Genomic DNA, 19,709 nt, shown 5'->3' with positions numbered 1-19,709 from the left:
CCTAGCTGAGTGTCCCCTGTGGAGGCCGGGTTTGGGGACAGGGGTGGGGCGGCACTTTCAGCGGCTGAGGAAACAGCAGGATTTGGTGTTTTTTAGACCCAGATACTTCCGCTGGGATATCATTCGCCTTGGAGTAGGACTGAGAAGGGAAGAGACGAGATGGAGGAGTGTGTGTGTGTGACCTGGGGTGGGGAGTTGGGGATGAGCAGTAGAGGATCTTCTGCCTTCTGGGACTCTCCTCCCCAGTATGTTTGTGTTTGTGTCTGCAGGGTTGAGCAGCTGATAGACTTTGAAGAGGGAGATACTAACTAATCCATGAAAATCAGCCCAGAGTCTAATTCCTTTTGGCGCTGTCTGTGGCTGGCTGCTGGCATGGTGCTTATGATTTTAGAAAAAATGTTCCTGCAGTCTAAAATACCTCCTTTACACAGTTAGAAAGGCTTCAGTTTGATTCAACTGCTAATTAAAACCTCAGGCTAATATGTAAACTTCTTTAAAATAAAAATGCACAAAAGCAAAGGTATTTTTCACAAAGGAAACTGGAGAAGGCGTATGCATGTTTCACTCATTTACACTTCAGTATAAATTTACCCAAAAGGATTGTATCATTCTGATATCTCATTCAAGCTAGATTTTTATTTTTTACCATTGCTTTTTTATTATTGTTAAATAGGGCTATTTTCTTGGGGGAGAGGATGATTAGAACATCAAAGTGGGCAAATTTGGGTAGCCAGTGAGCCAAATTAAAGAAGAGAAGATGGAAACCCTAGTAGAAAAATTTTTCTCAAAGCTATCCTCAGAGAGAATCTCACTGAAGAAGGAGATACACCACTTCCCTGGTTCCCTATAGAGTCAGGCCAGGCCCTGGAAGGAAGAGAGCACTACCGGGAATCAGTTAAAAAGAAAAGTTGCAGTCTTTGGAGCCGGGGCAGGACTGCTGTGCAGTGTTATGTGGATTACTGAGGTGGCAGGCATTCTGCGAGGCTGAAGGGGCTAGGCAAAGTGTCCCAACGATTCTCAGGGGCCCCTGCTCTTTTAGGCACCTACTACCTACTTAATGCCTATGGCAAAACTTAACAGTTTTTGAGCCCTAAGATGTAAAAGGCTGATAACCTAAAATTGAACTGTCTGAAGAAACGGTAACAAGCCACAGCGGGTTGAAGATGTGATTTCGGCTATCAGGTATGAAAGGAGGCTTTCAGATTGGCACACTTCAAATCCAGGAGATGGCCACAGCCAGAATTATACCACTGCTACTTCTTTCTCATTCGCAGTAAGGGAAGAATGAAGTGGATATCTCAATCAGCCTTGCCTTCTTGTCCAGAGCATCTCAAGAGATTCCCCACTCCTGTTCTTCAAGGTCTAGTCACACTGAACTTTTTCCAGTTTGGTTGAATGAGGAAGGTTCTCGCTTGCCTGAGGTATTTTGTACATGCTGTTTCTTCTTCCTTAGTGCGCCTCCCTTTCACCTGGCTTACTCCTACTCAGCCTTCAAGTCTCAGCTTAGATACCACTTCCTCAGAGCGGCTTCCCCTGACAGCCTCCCACAGGCTAGATTAGCCCCCTAATTATGTTCCCAAATCACTCCACCAATCCCATTTCACAATATTCATCACACTAGATTTTAAGCTAGCTCTACCTGCTTAACACTGTGTCCCCAGTGTCTAGCATACGGTACCTGGTACATCAAAGGTAATCAAGAGCACGTGGGAGAGTAAATGGATCCACCGTGCCTGTCAAGGTCCCTGTTTGCACCTTAGCTATGTAGCTGTCAGTTGGTGAACTTACACAAAACATGAAGGCAGCCACTAGCTGCTGTCTTTTTCATTATTCAAGCAGAAGACTGAGGTTGGAGGAAAGCCTAATGCACAGAAAATAGTTTTCTGCCTTTAATGAGACATCATGTTTATAAAGCAACTTTTTTCCTTCTCAAAGCATCTTATAAAGGTCATTACCTGGGTTTTAATAGTATTGGGAAATAATCTAACATCATTTATATATTTTCCTAATTGTCTTTTCTCCATGTCTTTCAAAGTGGTTGTGAGTCCTCTGAGATGAACTATTTTATCTTTTCTTAAAATATTCCCCTCTACTTCGGGTAAAAGCAGCCTCCAAAATCACATACTGTATCTTTATGGAGTAAAAAAATAAATATATCTACTTGGGAGCAGCTAGCTAACTTGACCATTATGGGCAGTACTTCTAGTATTATACTTTACCTAAATAGACGAAGAAACCTTTTCTGTTGTCAATCTAACTCACCAAATAATTGCCAAATCTCCTCTTCCTCTGGGACTACCTCAAGAAACATAACAGATGTTAGAAGACATGAAGGAAAGGTCAAGATAATCTCAAGATCACAGAATTGCTTGGTAGCAAAACTGGAAATAGAACAGAGATATAATTTTAACCTTTACTGGGCTATTTATGCCTGCAGATATAATTTTATAAATTCTGCAATTCTCCTAGTAAGTGATTAGAACAAATCTTTCACTAAACGATTTTGGATTTAAAATTAAATATTAAAATACTATAAAAATATACCTTAGAATTTATCTAAATTCTAATCTTCTCACCACTGAATCTTGTCCCTCCTTAAGATGACCATTGATGTAATGCTAATCCTGTCTCCTACTTCTTATCTGTTTGCTGAAAAGAATGAGATATTTTATTATGTAGTGGAATGCACATTAAAATTCATCAGTACTCTGAAATGTCACCCAAGCTTCCCCTTGAGCCACGTTTCTGAATCTTTCTGGAGATACCCCAAGGAAACTGTAAGGAGACTATGAAGCTTACAAGACATATAATGTGATTTGATTCATCAATAAAATGCTACTCAAGATAGGTAAGATTTTTTAAATTATTACAAAAGATCAAAAAAAAAAAACCCAAAGAACAAAAGAACCAGAGTTATAGATGGCTGTCTCAATGATTTTAACATTTGAGGATGGGTAAGCCTGTCTTGAAGCAATGTCAGAAGACAGCAATCATTTGTCAAGTTTTAGGTTCTGCAGATGATGTACTCTAAGATTAATATATGGAAAAAATCTGTTCTCTCTGCATTATTTTTCTTTTGCTTCTGTTTTATATTTGTTTTGATGTTTTCAATATGTCATATATGTATGTACTTACTAGTGGATATATACATATAGAAAAACTCCACCTTGCTTAGCTTACTAGCTCCTGTGCCTTTGGAAATGTGAACTCAAATGGGTTTTATTTGCAACAGTTCCACCTTAACAGTGTTGAAATGCTCTAAATCTAAGATGACTATGGGTGAGCAAGTAAAACCTTTAATCAGCCCATAATATTCTAGTGCCATCATGAGTTAGGAAGAACTTAAGCAACAAATGAGCTAGCCGTTAGCAAACTTTCTGTAAATAATTACCACTACCATAGCATTGGAAATAAGATAATTAAAAGAAGAAAAAGATGTAAGTGTGCTACATACTGATTTAGAAGATTCTTGCCAATACTTATTTTCTAGACGCACAAATAAACTACAATCCCCAGGCTTCTTTCCTATAGGTGGAGCCATGTGACTAGTTCTGGCCAATGGAGTTTAGACAGATGCGAAGATCACTACCTCCATGCCTGGCCCCTAAAACATATCATTTGATTCTCATGCTTTGCCTTCCTTCCCCAATTGCATGGCAATATATTCCTTCGGAATCCATCAGGACCCTGAGATGGCCATGTCAAAAGAGGAGCCTCAATCCCTTAGATGCTGCTAGAATGAAAGCTGCACAGGCAAAAAAACCAACCCAGATTAGGGAGAAATAAACCTTTCTCATGCTAACCCACTGACACTTAGGGTTATTACAATAGGTGGCATTAATTGCTTTAATTAATACAGTATGTAAAAATGGTAAAAATAAATTACCCCTGAAACATCTATAGAATATTTTTCTACATTCTTTTTTGTTTGGGGGATTGTCAGCCATGTCTCTAGTGTTATGTAGGCATCTGATTATAACAGCCCAGCACCCTCTACTTCTAGCTTGCTGCATCTGAGTCTAATAAGTAAACTTATTAGAACTGGGCATATAGAGAGGGGAAAGCATTCTGGACAAGAGCTTCTCTGATGAGGAATTATCTACATTTTTGTACATGAACACCTACATTTTGCCTTCTCAGAATCCTCTTCAGATGCAATTTAGTTAATTCAAGTGATCTTCACATTTATATAGCTCGTGACTTACCTAACATTCTTATTTCAAATTCAATACTTTAAAGTAGCACTTGAGTCGATATATGTTGACTTGTATATGTGTTTACCATAAAGCCTACAGCACCCTGAAACCAAATAAATTATATGGATCATAAATGTAATGCTTAGAGTTCTAATATGTATGTCTACAGTTGGTATGGTTTTGAAGTTAATGGTTTCTGTATATACTAAAATAAGTAATATCATTCAGGCCCATAAAATTTGCATGTTGATGCTGCAAAACCGTATCTTTTTATGACATAAAAAATTTTCACACATGTACATATAAGCCATCTGCTAAAACTTTATTGATAAAACCAGTAGCAGCAGTTTTACAAAATTGGAATGATTTTCAGTTTTCATGAACTATCATGAATTCAGTTGCAGCAGACATTTTGTACCAACTGGGGCTAATGCTTCTTCTATGTTTCTGTTTTAAACAAAAAGCAATTAGAATTTATCCTCATGCATTTAAATATCTAATACAGAAATAGTGTTTAGGCTGCATAAAATATGCTTTCAAACATCACTGTGAAACTGGAACATCTGCCTTAAGCATTATTTGTACAAGAAAAACAGTATAATTCTTCTAATCATGAACTTATTCTTTGTCACAGGTAAACAATTTTATATTTTCTAACATTTTCAAAGGGTGTTTCTAACACTAGAGTATTGACATTAAATAATTTCACTGATTTGCCTAGTTAAAACACAAGACATAACAGTAGAACAGTAATACTTTAAAACCATTGTTATGAAAACTTGAAGATTACAAAAGGTAGAAAGATATTCTAGTTTTTAACAATTAAAAAATTTCCAAACCTTCTCCTTATACACATATTATTCACTCATAGAATAAATTTAGAAATGGAATTGGGTAGTTACATTCTATAGCTGTTTGTTCTGATAATAGCTAGAGATACATTCATGCTTTTAATAGGAGACAAATTAATAAGTCATACTATGAGAAACACAAGCACACCTATGTGGAATGTTCTGAAGATTTTCTCAAATTTCCAAAATGAGGGTTTAACCCTTTGGAGAAGAAAATATATATTTTTTTTCTCTTTTGAACCTCTGGACCACCTAGGAATTCTCTTCTGGAACACCAGAAGAGGAAATATGATAGCAGCTAGGTCTGAAAATGCCCATGAAGCGCTGGAAGAGATTTGGAACAGCTCCTACCTTAAAACTATCAAGTCTGTCCTTGAACAATCAATTTGCCAAGGAAGTCTTCTAGAGGAAGACCAGATTTTATGCTAAACTACCTCCAAAAGTGAAATTCATAAAACTACTGACCACCATTGACAACCACCAAAAACTCAGGACAGTCTAGCACATATAACAAACATGGAATAGAAAAGAATAGGTTTGCAGTGTGAATACATCTGCACCATCCAGCTGTGAGTAGAATAGTAATACAAAGCACATACCCTGCTAAGAACAGTGTACTCCATGTAGGGTAAAATCTCCTGAAAATCTCCTAAAATAGTAAAATATGTTCAAAATGAATGAATCATTCACATTTACATTTTTTTCATGAAAGTTCTTCAAGGACACCCATCAAAAGTTGAGATACAAAGGAAAACCAATAAAATATTTTAAAACAACAGAGCTGCACACAGTATGCATATGGCGAAACATAGATGTGTGAATGTGAACAACTGTTTCAGAAGCCATATGAAGACAAAAAAAGTCGAGAAAGAGTCAGATTTATCTTGTACTGTGAACACAAATAAAATATTGCTATGAAATCTTGGATGTACCTTAAAAGCGATTTTTTTAGTCTTTACTTTTTCTGGGAGATAATAAAGAGTATTTAGGAAGAAAATAATCATGTGGATGAGGAAAGTCACTTGGGAGGAAAGATGGACAAACCTGACTTTTTTCAAAAGAAAAATAATAATGTATTATTATTTGGTGGGGAAAGAATTTTTCTAAGTACTGTATTCAAATCCCATTACATGGGGGGGGGAAGCTATTCAATTTAATACCTTCCCTATACTCAAAGTTAAATTGTTCTAAAGAAAGATCTGTGTTCAATTCAAAGGTTGGAAAACCTGCAAAAAAGATAGATTTACAATTTGTTGTGTGGTCAATGTTTGAATAAAAAACTTAAAACACAATACTTTATTTCTATCTTCTCAGAGGTAGAATGGCTATAAACCATTCCACGTGTAACGTGTAGTCAGACAAATTACTGACACTCTATGAATATAGTTTGATGATTTACAGAGATCTAAAAGTGTCAATTACTTTCACATATCAACATAAAGAGTTGATCTGACCTTAATATAAAAATAAAATATGTTGCAGTCTTCAAAAACACTGCAAGTCTTCAAAAATTCTGTGAAGTGTTTTCCCATCTATTACATTGGCATATATATGGCCCTGGTGCATTAATTTTAATTCAATGTTCTTTGCACAATTACACCTTCATCTCTGCAATAATGCCAGATTCCAAAAGTTGCTATACAAAGCCGAAAGGACAGTCAGTACACATATAAATAATCTCAGAATGTTCATCAGATATTGATTATCGGTCAGGCCTCCCCATTCACCCAGTGTGATTATCAGTGTTATCTTTCCAACATCTATCTACTTGTTCACTGAACTTTTGCATTATCATGGGTCATCCTTCCATTCAGAATTCAGAACTGCTGTGTGATTCAGATGCTTACATACCATGTTTAATTAATTTGTACAATTAACTACGACAGAGAACAATCACAAAGCTTCCTTTCTCTTGGCAGCAGTGGTAAATATAAAGTCATATAAACGAGTAACAGAAGGTGGTTTTCTATCATGAATCAGTAATAACATAATTAGCACTTTTTATCAATGTATATTTAAATCATTGCTCAACAAAAGAAACCACTACAGAGTCACTAAACTTGGGATCATATCCTGATAGCCTTCAGAACCTTCTCTATTTAGATTCCAATGGAGGGGGGGAAATCCTTAGATAGGTTAATGTAAATTATGAAAATATGTGATATTTTTCATAATGTAAAACAAGCCCAATATCATATAGATGAAATTGATTTCAGATTGGAAGTTGCTACATTTTATTTGATGGATCATACGAAATTATCCATTTACTTTTCCTGAGAGCATGCACATTAACAAAATTTGCCATAGCAATTGCACCTAGAAATAAAAGTGAATAGGTCATAAACTGTGATATTTCTAGATAATGGAATATTATTCAGCACTTATAAGAAATGAGTTATCAAGCCATGAAAAGACATGGAAGAAACTGAAACGCATATTACTAAGTGAAAAAAGCCAACCTGAAAAGGGTGCATACTGTATGATTCCAACTATACGACATTTTGAAAAAGGCAAAACTATGGGTACAGTAAAAAGAACAGTGGTTGCCAGGGCTTAGGGAGAAGGAAGGAGTGAATAGACAGAGCCCAGAGGATTTTTAGGGCAGTGAAAATCTTCTGTATGATACATTGGTCAAAACCCATAGAATGTACAACATCAAGAGTGAACCCTAATGTCAACTATGCACTTTGGATAATAATGATGTGTCAATGTAGGTTCATGGGTTGTAACAAATGTACCCCACCATGGAGTGGAATGTTTATAGGGAGAAAACGTTGTGTGTGAGCGGGGACGAGGTATATGGGAACTGCCTGTATTTTCTGCTCAGTTTTGCTGTGAACTTAAAACTGCTCTAAAAAATAAAATTTATTAATTTCTAAAAAAAAAAAAAACAAAATAGATCACAAACACCTTTATGCTTTTTCCTGAAAATACAGGTCAAATCTTATTCCAACAAATATTATAACAGAAATCTCTGTCACAATAAAGTATACAAATACTAATTTCTTATTCCTAAATTTAAAAGAACAAAATCTACAATAAAATTAAATTTTTAAATTCTGAAAAGGACTTTGTATTTCATAATAATAAAATCTAATTTGTGGCTGCATTAGTACAATGGCATAATAAAAGACTGCATTATCATTTGGTAGAGCTGTGAATTAATAAAGATTATCACGGTCCACAGGGAAATATGGCAACATTAGTAAACTTTGCTCAAGGAACTTGACAAAGAAACAATCTTAAGAAAGAAATGTGGCCCTAGAATGTGACTATATTATACAAAATAACTTACAGGAAAATATCTTTCTTTTAGTGTACATTCTTCCTCACCTAATCAGAAGTTTTACTGGCAAACTTCTGATATCTTTTCTTAAACATTAAGGTTTTTATAAAATAAAAAAATGCATGTGTTTAATTATGAATGATTAACTGGGCAACACTAAAAAATTGTCTTCAGTAAGAATTTTTAGGCCACCAAAGATTTAACTTGCGTGGCCTGAGATATGTTTAGTAGACATTTGAGATGAGTTTTGATGATGCTAAGAATTACAAGCAATAAGCCATTGGGAAAACTCCCATGTTTGTCTCCTGCTATGAAATTGAAAGCATCAAGAGTTAGATTCAGAATAATTCAAAAATGCTTCAAGACTAGAAAACAATTTTCAGTCTGACTACCAAGGTAGGGACACTCCAAATATCAACCTTTACCCATTTAATAAGGATGCCCTGAATGGGTTTAGTTTTTAATAACTAAGACAAGTTTTAATCAAAAACGGAGAGGTAAGTAGGGCTCTTGGTTTATGCTGCCACCCTTTATTTGGCAGCTACTGTTTCCAGTTCATTCTTCCAAAAATTAAAGGGTAGCAACACCACTATTAAAGCACAAAGCTTACAAAAATTGTGTCTCGTTTGTACAGACATAGCTTCCGAGGGTCTAACTTACTGCCTTGCAAAGGGCATTCAATATTCAATTAAAAAAGTCTTCCCTCATATACAAAATATATCCATTTCTTTTCAAAGGAAGCAACGACTGACAAACAAGTATATTTATTTCTTAACTAGAGATGGAGTAATAACTTCCACCTTCCCTAAATCTTCTGCTTTTCAAGGGGTAAAGAGAACATGACAGAAATACATTAAGCCAAAAATTAAAGGATAATAAAATATCTTATTGTTTACCCAGAGTTCTTATCAGAATCTAGTTTTTTTGTTTTTTTAAAAAAGAATATTTAGAAACAAAAATAATTGCTGAACTTAAACTGTTTTTCTCATCTGCTATTCTCCAGCCCCTAGCCCAGAGTCTGGGACACAATACACTTAATGAAGGCCTTTTTGAGGGAATAAATTTTGTATAAACTAAAATAATGAAAACCAGCAAGTAGATACTTTAAGAGAAAATGAAGTAAACAAAAATAGAAATAATGCATTAAAAAAATGGCAATACCAATGGGAAGTCAGCCTTATCATCCTCAAAGGACAATTGGTAACTCTGTCACTAAAGGCATGAAGCGAAAATTCCCACAGAGACCTCAAGGCAGCATTAGTGAGCAGTAGAAAGCCATTAGCAATTTCCAGTGGTTTTATTCTAAGAATGGCCACAGACCTCCATGACTGCCTGTGAGTTTGTTCTAGAAAGCCTCAAGCTGTGTCACAGGTTCCACCGTGGCTATTAATACAGGTAATGATTGTCTGTGTGTCTAGGATACTGCTTTGTGACCCAAGGGAAACAAAAACAGCCAAAGCACCACCACAGGAGAGGAAACTCACTCTGAGCCTGTAGGCATCCCCAAAGTCACCTAAACAAAACCCAAACAGGAACTCCTCGGAGAAAATCTTCTATGATGCAGAGAAAAATCAATGTGAGAAAATGTCCAAAGGGGAAGAGGACAAGCCTGGAGTGTTGTTATTGTTGCTTCTGTTTTAAGGTTACACACAAAATATTAGACTTAGAAGGGACCTTATAAAGGCTATATTCCTGGATGCCCTTCCATTCTTTGGACAGAGCCAGCATTTCAAGTCGATTTTTCTGTTTTAAAAGACTTCCAAAGATGATGATTCTATGACCTCCCTCGGCCAGTCCCCCTCTAATGTAACCAAAGCTCACTGCAAATCTGGGGCTTCCTAGAAGCTTTCCACAGTAAGTTCAGCCAATATGTTTCACCTTCTTCCAAGAACCCATAAAAAAGAACTCTACTTTTTATGGCATGTAGTTAGACCAATTTAACAACCATATATTGGTAAGCATTCTTGTTTTTATGATGACTGACTGCTTCAATGTGTGGCCATAACACTCCAAAAAGATTTTAAATTCTTTGCTATCCCAAATAGAACAGTGCTAGACAAAAGGAAATCCAATGAATACATTTTGAATTAATAAGAAACAATCTTCATATAATTCTCCTTATAATTAAGTTAAATTCTCCCGACATGATTTAGGTGGATGCTCTGAATCTACCCATATGATCAAGAAGAGAAAGTGCACACCATCCTCTTGGTTAGAACCCTACATTCCAGATAATTGTTACTATAATAGAAATCATCCCACCACCTTCTCATCTCCCATCCAACTCCTTTAACTTCCCCACATGTTAAATTGTTCCCAACTAAAAGCTAAGTGATTCTTCTCCTAAATTGAGAAACCTAGAACTTGAGACAGCACTTTGGCAATGAGGTGAAATTGGGAATACAGTCTCACAGTTAGTTCCCCATCCCAGAATCACACTAAGTTTAAAACCACAAGTATAGCACATGACTGGTTCATGGCATTTGGTTACACTAAACTTGAGGTGGTTTGTTCCTGACTCCTCTATATCCAACGTCGTTGGCAAAGGTTTTCCTAAATTCTCAGGAAACTCCCCTCTTTACTCAAGGCCTAAATCACTTGAGAACAAGTGAACATGCTTTCTATCGACAAGTCACTGTTAAAAACCATCTTAAAAAGGAGTTAGGGCCAGGCGCGGTGGCTCACGCCTGTAATCCTAGCTCTCTGGGAGGCCGAGGCGGGTGGATCGTTTGAGCTCGGGAGTTCGAGACCAGCCTGAGCAAGAGCGAGACCCCCGTCTCTACCAAAAATAGAAAGAAATTAATTGGACAGCTAAAAATATATAGAAAAAATTAGCCGGGCATGGTGGCGCATGCCTATAGTCCCAGCTACCCAGGAGGCTGAGGCAGGAGGATCGCTTGAGCCCAGGAGTTTGAGGTTGCTGTGAGCTAGGCTGACGCCACGGCACTCACTCTAACCCGGGCAATAGAGTGAGATTCTGTCTCAAAAAAAAAAAGGAGTTAGTATCAACTGACAGAATGCCTTTCATTATGATCTCGTAAGGGCAATAGTAATAAATGGTTCTGAATAGAACTTTCTAGTCAAAGAGTTAGATAAGTTTTAATAGCTATGTTATTGGACCATTTAAAAATTTTTACCTATAAGAATATAAAATGGGTATCTCATGTAGGTTAAAAAAAATATGTTGTCCATTTTTAAAAGCATGTCGGCATAGTGCCACACCATTTATTTTACTTTTTCATATCAAAGTTGAAATATATAGTCAAATTGCCCTGGGGACACCAAGGGGCCCTGTCCATGTACAAACAGTAGAGTGGGGGTGAGGAGAGGCCCTGTGTGTGATTTATCAAGATGAACCCACAAGCACCAAAGTTTTGCATTCCCTCCAAACTCGGGATAAAAATCAAAGACTGGCTGTACCTTAGTTGGTATCTATTAAGACTCAATTTCCTCCACACACCCGGCTTATCTCTGATTAGTTTGTCCTGATGGGACTTACTCTTTTTACAAATCCAGGCTGGCATCCTGAGCCTATCCTTTTTAAAGCATCTGAAAATTGTTTTTAATTTTTCTCCAGTGTTATAATTACCTTTGCTAGGAAAAGAAATAAATCTTAAATGTTTTCTTTTTCAAGCACGATCATGAGAAGGAAATAGTGGATGCTAACTATATGGCAGGTTCTATGCTAGGCACATTACATCTGTGATTTCATTGATATATTTTTAAAAATTTTATGAGGTAGATATTATTTCCATTTTCCAGTTGAAAAACTGGGACACAGGCTGGCTAAGTAATTTTCTTAAGGCCACACAGTTGGCAGAGTTCTATCCAAACTCAAGATAAGACCACAGTCTGTGTCAACTTCATGGAGTTGTGCCAACTTCATTGTGTTAGGCCAGTTTCATTTCCCCTTTAAATATTTTCCAAAATTCTACAAGTTTTGGAAAAAATGAAAGCTAGTTAATCTGAAATGTCTTTTGGTTTATTTGTTTACTCTTCTTTAATACTACACACTGGTGGATGCTAAATGTATTCAGCATATTTATTACTTCTGAATACATGCTCTATCACTTTGGGGGGGATTGTTTGTTTTTTAATAGCTTTGCCTAAATGAATGAATACTTTTAAGACAATAAAAATATAAAATATTTTTGCCATTTCAGAATAATCATTTGCTTTTGTCTTGAATTAAATAGAATGGAATATTCTTTAACCACAGTTTCCTCAAAAGAGGAGATATCACATGTGTTTTCTAGTCCTGTTTATCAGTAAAGAATATGCCTCCATTTGGTTTTATGTCGTTTACAAATAATCTCTTCCTACTCACTTTTATGCTCTTAATACACAGTCAGGTTTTCGGGAAACCCACAGTTTGATGTCCACACTGAATCATCAATTAAATCAATTTAGTGTCTATCGGGAAGCACTCTTACTTAACCTAAAGGTAGTTTCTACTTAAATAATACTTTACTTGGAAAGAAAGAGTTTTGGTTCCCAGATAAGATCATCTAGTACAGTCATGATGTAATACACAGTGACCAACCAAGAGGTAACTATAATTTATAAAATATTACAAGATCTACACATCAAAAAGGCAGAAGCTGTGTATCAGGCTCACTAGCACCTAGCACTATGGAGAATATCAATGTCTGAAAGCAGTTAACTATCACTGAAGGATGTCAGAGTTAATATGCCAAAAGTGAACAAGAATGCAATATCATAGTCTCTTTACCCCTTGCAAACATGGTGATGATCCTTTCTCAGACTTTGTGCAGGTAAAATGCCAAGTATAACACAACCAAAGGCATTACAAATTCTTCCTATGTTAGGGAAGGCAAGACCCCACCCCCTCCTACCCCCACCGCCCAACAGTTATGCAGCATCAGCAAAAACAAGTCCAAAACAACTGTGCATCACACTGGGAGCCAGTGAGGGAGAGGGAACTGAGAGCAGGTGTTCAGCTGCCTGGTGAATGGTCCATTTAAAAATTCAACAATAGTCAGAAGGGAGCAGGGAGTACAACAGCTACCACCACGACTGGTGAAACCAGTACGTCTCAATTCAGTGTAAACTTATGCCCTGAAAGAAGACACACCATAAAGCAGATTTCCATAAATCGAGTGCATCATTTGCTTTCAATGGTATTATTTAAAAAGCATGCTCTTCAGAAAAAAATCACTGAAAGAACTACTCATGCAACAAAAATTGGTGCTGCTTCAATGTCAAATCTCCTTGCGTGGTATTAATCATTAGCTAGATGAAATAGGCAAAAGCAGTTTTTTTCACTGCAGAACCAACTAATTATCTTTCATAACTCTTTTGAAAAGCAAATGTAGATGTAAAAGCTCAAGTGAAAAACATGCTAAATGCATTTGTGTCTAGACTTTGCCAAGAAAATAAGGGAGTTTAAGTGCACAAAATCAAAAGATCTTACTAAACTAGAATTTCAAATCAGGATAAAAAAAAATCAGCCCCATATTTTAATGTATCTTGTCTTCAGCATTTTATGTTTATACAATCAGCTGAGGGTGAATGTTGCTGTATATTCAAGATGTACATGCAGCCTATACAGTGAGCGGCACCAACATAGTAAAATTATTTTTTAAAAAATGTGTTTCAGGTATCCCTTCCCTTAAAATGCTGCACATTCCTGTAAACTGTGTCACAAGTAGACCACTGGGAAGCAGATCAAGTGCACAAGGATACCTTCACTACACCAGCAGAAAACCTTAAAACTGGCTGGGTCAAGGGAGCAAAAAATGAAGTATAGGTGATTACTGGGCACCATGAATCAAGGGAAGCAGCAACATGCAGAGCAGGAAAATATGAGGGGGGAAAGTACAGGGCTGTCTGTACAATATATACAGATTTTTTTCAAATGTAAATTTGAAAGTGAATGCTGCTATTATGTTCCTGCATAAAGGAAAGCATAACGAGGCTGCTCTACTTCCCTTTAAACACAAGGCATAAAGAGAGTAGGGGATGTGAAAAGCCAATTCTTTGTGCCACTACTTAATCAATCGCACTCAGTTCTACTCAATGACTTAGCCACACTGCAAAGACCACTTAGCAGCTAATGGATATAATGCTGGAAAAGCACTTTGAGGTCTCCCGAAGAAAGGTAGGGTAAAAACCCAAAGGAGCAGGGTTTCAATACCTATTCCTAATAACTGAGCAGCATATATGAAACTCTCATGACCTGAAAAGAAATTAAGACACTCATTTATTTTGCAAATTCTGATTCTTCCATATAAAGTCATTTCTTTGAAAGATTGAATCCTGAAATCATAGTAAAGTTATCCTGTGCCCTAGTCTGGTCTTGTCAGGATAACCATTACACACTGTAAAGAATAAATATGTTCTTCAAGTGTTACAGCCTACGCTTACAATCTGTCAAAATGTAGAGCTGAGGAGGAGTTATGTGTTTTTAACTGTATACAGCCATCACTAGCTATCACTCTTCTCACAGACAGGAAAAAGTCAACAATGAAGCATAGAAGCTAAAAATAAGTGACTGAGCAATCGCTCAGAAGAACTGCACATTGGGCACAGGGTTAAATGTACACGCATTCCTTCCCTTTTTGTTTTCATTACTGCCAATTTAAAGTCATTGAAATTAGGGGCTCAGACCTAAGAAAAACAAAAACAAACATGCACTGCATAAATGTGTAAAGTAAGTCATAAGTAAAATCCCATGCTTAGAACCACACAAGACCAGTGTTGTGAATGGCACATGCCCAGAATGCAAATAATGACTAATACATTTCGCTGCAAACGCCACAAAAAATGACAGTTATAGGCACTTCAAATGCTCAAGGAAAAATTTAGTGTCATTCTGTACAAACTGAAAATATTTCTTCATTCACGGGTATTATAACATGTTAATTTTGAAGAATCAATCAAATCAATATTTATTAAAGACCCATTGTATGCAATTTACTATGCTCCAATGATAGAAAACACTGCATTAAAAAAAAGAGCATGGTTTACAAGCAGGAGTACATTCAGAATACATGTATGAGTATATATAATTGAATATAGAAAAAGTATAATCCAAAAGAACACCAGCTTCAGAAAACTCAATAAAAGTCCATGACTGAAATTGGTTTTTTGGTTTTTATCTCATTCTGTAAGAATTTATTAGGTGAGAAAGCATAAAAACCTTGAAAGTTACAAGTTTGAAATCTTACATATTTAAAAGTAGACAAGTTGTCTTACAACAGTAGTTTCTGAATTCTTTTCTAGCTTCAAAGTGATTCATCTAATCAAATCTCATAGAAACCATAATATGTGTGAGATAAAAGAGGTATTTAATGAATACAAATTTATTTTATCAGTGCAAGTTTATAATATTTACTTGTTAGGTAAATAGGTTTCTTTTGACAAAGAGAAAAATGTGAAATAAGGGATTAGGGGTTATAATTACATTGTTCTATGAGCCTCAGCTTCTGATTCATTTCTGTATTTGGGAGTTCGTTGCACCATATTAAGAAAATTCTGATTCATACACCTAAGTGGTTGAATGTTACAGCCCCCCTTGCAATCTCAGGTTACTCTTTAAGCAAACAGAGAAAGCAGGAGAAGCTTCATCCCATAGTCTGAACCACGACTCAATAATCTATTAGCACAAATTGACTCATCATCAGTGGTCTTAACTGGTAACATTTTCCATACAGTACACTTGGCTTTACATGTGGGGTTTTTAAAACTACAATATTTAAATCCAAATCAAACCTTCGAAAGACCCAAAGCTCCCACTCCGAATGTCCTAGGGGTTAGTGGAATCTCTGTTGGAAAACCTGAAAACATTGCCAGGATGCACTGACTTAGTGTCAGCAGTCAGCAACACAGGTGACTGACATGGACATAGCACACAAACACCAGTTGGCAAACCTAGGACTCCAGCAAAGTGTGCCATCTGCAGATCTGCTGGCCTTTGGTTTCCTTCATTTCCTCCCAGTGATCTTGTTCCTCCTCTCCACTGCTGTTTTGGCCCAGAGCAATCCAGCCAATCATCTCTTTGCGCTTCATAGTACGCCTGTTATAAATGGAAATCATCAGCGTGACGTCAGAGAGCTGAAAGAGCGCCACCTGGAAAACAAAGGTCTCCTTATAGACAGGATTGGGCTGACCACGTCGAATGGATGTCTTGCAGCGGGACATCTCTTGACCCACAGAATTGAGGAGAAAGAGTTTTCCGTATGTATCTAAGACAAAAAGCGGGGGAGGGGATGAGAAAACATCAGTGTACTCTGTTTTGCTAGTTTAGTTATAACATTCACATGGGCTGCAAATTTCTCCGTTCAACATACTAATTAGTATCTTTAGGCCTGGTTCTTGCTACTGGGCCAACACATTTTACATGAATTATTCAGAAAAAGGGTCATAACCCTGAATGCCTAACATTTCATGCAGCTCAGTATCTGGCACATTGCTGACGCTCATTAGAACCTCTCCATGCACAGGTTACACATACATGCACAGGCATGCAGGCAGTTGTTTGTGGATATGCTCAGTTCTTCATTCACATTTTATTTACATAACAAGATAAATATACATATTTTGCTGTCCATGTGTTTTTTTTTTTCATAATCATATTACTATTTTATGCCTGAGTTAGAGAATCTCTTCCCTTTTCACTCTCTGCATATTCTCTGGACCATCTCATCCACTCCACGGTTTCAATGATGACTACCAAGTCCGTAGGTCTGGCCTAGACGTTTCTCCCAAATGAATACCACATTTCTTCTCTCGGACATCCCACACCCGTCTCACACTCAACATGTCCCCAACACTAAAACTCTGCTTCTCCAGTGTTGCCATCTCTATGAATAGTAGCATTATTCACTCAAACATCCAAGTCAGAAATCAGAGCTTCATTGTCGACAGGATTGGCTTCCTCACCTCCGCTCCACTCAATCAGTCATGGAGTTCTGTCTGCTTCCTAAATAGCTCCCAAATCCACTCATTTCTTTCCATCCCCAATGCCACCGAACTCTCAGTGTATTTCGTAAGCTCAGGTCACCAGCATCTCTCACCTGTATCACCTCACATTTCCTCACTGATCTAGTCAGTGGATTGCCAGAGCAATCTTTGCAAAGTGCAGATCTGATTGTGTCACTCTCACTAATAAACAAAAATCCAGCCTTCAGTACTTCCTACTAGTCTCTGGATAAAAGCTTGATTTCTTGGTGCAGTCTCTGCACTTTGGCTCTGTTTAGCGTCCAGCCTCATTGCTCACCATGGCTGCCGTTACATACTGCGTTTCCATCATATTGAACTTCCTCCCTTCCGCCCACCCACCTGCTCTCTTTCCCTTTCACTTCTATTCATGCTCTCCATGCCCTAATGTGCCAACTGACAGCCACCCTCATGTGACTTCTATTTGTTAAGTTCAATTTGGACATCACCATACACAGGAATCTTTTCTGACCTCTTTCCCCCACTCCCACCAGCTCTGGGTCAGAGAACCCTCCAGGGGCCACCACCAAAACCTAGTTTTAGCCTATCTCAGCACTTGCTGCCCAGGATTATCTGCCTGTTTATTTGTCTGCAAATATTGCCAGTTCCCCAAGAGAAGTAGAGAGAGGGGTTGCCGTTTTTACCATTATATCCTGGTGCTGGCCTTGTGCTTAATGTAGAGTAGACCTTCAGTAAGTATTTTGTAATGAATGTTCATGAATAACCAGGAAGCTCAACTTTCCTTTTTCTTTTGGTCTCCAGTTTTCAAACTTGTAAAATGAAACTAAACCCCTCATTTTATAACCCCCACACTAAAATGCTATAACTAACGTTATGTTTAGTCATTTATAGAAAGGAAAGAAGACATCCAAATTTTACCAACATGATCTACTTTTGATAAAATTACTGAATGGATCATTACAAAGAAAATTATCTCAATTATATTTTTATTAAAATCACTTAGTTTATCAATTTATTGACTTTTAACTACAATTTTTACTACTATGTGCATACTATTCTTTAAAAAATCAAAACTCTAAGGCGTTTCCCAAATTCTATCATTCTGTACATTCTGTTCAGTACAAACAGCAAGATGATTAGTGTTTACTGCTCATTTTCCCACCTAACGACCAGTCAAACTTTTTAAAGCGTAAACCCAGATCTCTGTCATTTACCGTTCTCTCCAAGAGCATTGTAAGATAGGAAACAAATTACAACGTGCAGTTTTCTTTCTATGTTGATCTTTTTCTATTCCAGTTTGATGTGTTATTTTATGCACTTATCTGCTGAGAAACACAAGGTGTGAAATTACACTTCAGGTGTGAAAACACTTCTCTGTCTCAGAAACAGGGCTCTCCACTCTTCAAACTGTTCAATGGAAAAGGCTGTCAGAAAACCGACAATAGGGGAGTGAACCTGCGTTTCTCCAGCTGTACAACTACATAATTCCTATAGGAAAAGTTCAATCCAGGCACCAAACTGCTCGGGCAATTCTGCTGCCAGTTATAGCAGTGGGAATTGAGTTAATCTTGCAAACAAAGACATGCTCATTTCACAAAGAGAGCAATTTCGAGCTTCATCCTGTCACAAGATCATTTTCTAATTACGAGAAAGGCCACTTACTACCGAACCGCCATCACTGAAGTTGGATTATATGTGTACGACACAGAGGGAAAATAATAATTTTACAAACAATCCAGTCTGAGGATAGGGACCAAAGGAAGGGAAATGTTGCTGATTGCTTTAGTTCAAAAGGGAAGCTTTATCACCAGTAACAATGTGCTTACTTCTTAATGTCTAGAGCAGAGGCTGTGCCCAGAAAATTCTGCTCGTGTGGAATAGCTGGGGAGCATGACTGTGATCTTTTGGGGTTTGGAGACTTACTCTGATAAGCACCAGTCAGAATGGATGGAGAAAGAGTCCAGCTAAGTAAATATCCAATTTAAATGAGCTCTGTCTTAATCTTTGGAAATTGATAACAGTAGCTATAAAATAGTACTGAGCAATATTTCATCATCTGATGATGATTCAGAAAGCTTTACAGTTTCTTCAGTAACTTAGAACCATTACCAAAAGGCTAAATGCGTCATCCCTCCATAGTCCTGTCAACTGCTTTACTAGTCACTTACCTCTTTCTTATTAAAAAAGGATGTCACTTGTTCTAAAATATTAATGCCAGTACATAATCACTAATTTATTATGGCATAAAAATATGTCACTTGGAACTCAAAAGGCATTTTTCCAAAGAAACAACATGGTACCCAGTGGTTAGCTGTATATCCCACACAAAATACCTGTGCATTTGCAGCATGATAGTCTATCAATTGTACTACAGACTAAGCCTCAGGGTGGGGGTCAGAGGAACAAAGATTCTCTGGGACACAGAGCAAGGGAAAAGAATTTGGCCACTTAGCT

The 19,709-nt window shown here is 37.1% G+C and overlaps 1 protein-coding gene across 1 annotated transcript in view; it reads right to left on the bottom strand.

The window, feature by feature from the left end:
• Window positions 1-15,223: 15,223 nt before the first annotated feature.
• The window catches only part of SYT16 (synaptotagmin XVI), a 98,094-nt gene continuing 93,608 nt past the window's right edge, over window positions 15,224-19,709 (bottom strand). Inside the window, exon 6 of the mRNA XM_012656135.1 lies at window positions 15,224-16,540. Within this exon, the coding sequence (XP_012511589.1) occupies window positions 16,227-16,540 (314 nt within the window). The 3' untranslated portion in view covers window positions 15,224-16,226. The remainder of the gene's footprint in view (window positions 16,541-19,709) is intronic.

The sequence above is a fragment of the Propithecus coquereli genome, unplaced genomic scaffold (genome assembly GCF_000956105.1).
Source record: "Propithecus coquereli isolate 6110/MARCELLA unplaced genomic scaffold, Pcoq_1.0 Scaffold5, whole genome shotgun sequence".
In the NCBI taxonomy this organism is placed as follows: Eukaryota; Metazoa; Chordata; class Mammalia; order Primates; family Indriidae; genus Propithecus; species Propithecus coquereli.
This window is presented reverse-complemented; position numbering and strand designations above follow the sequence as displayed.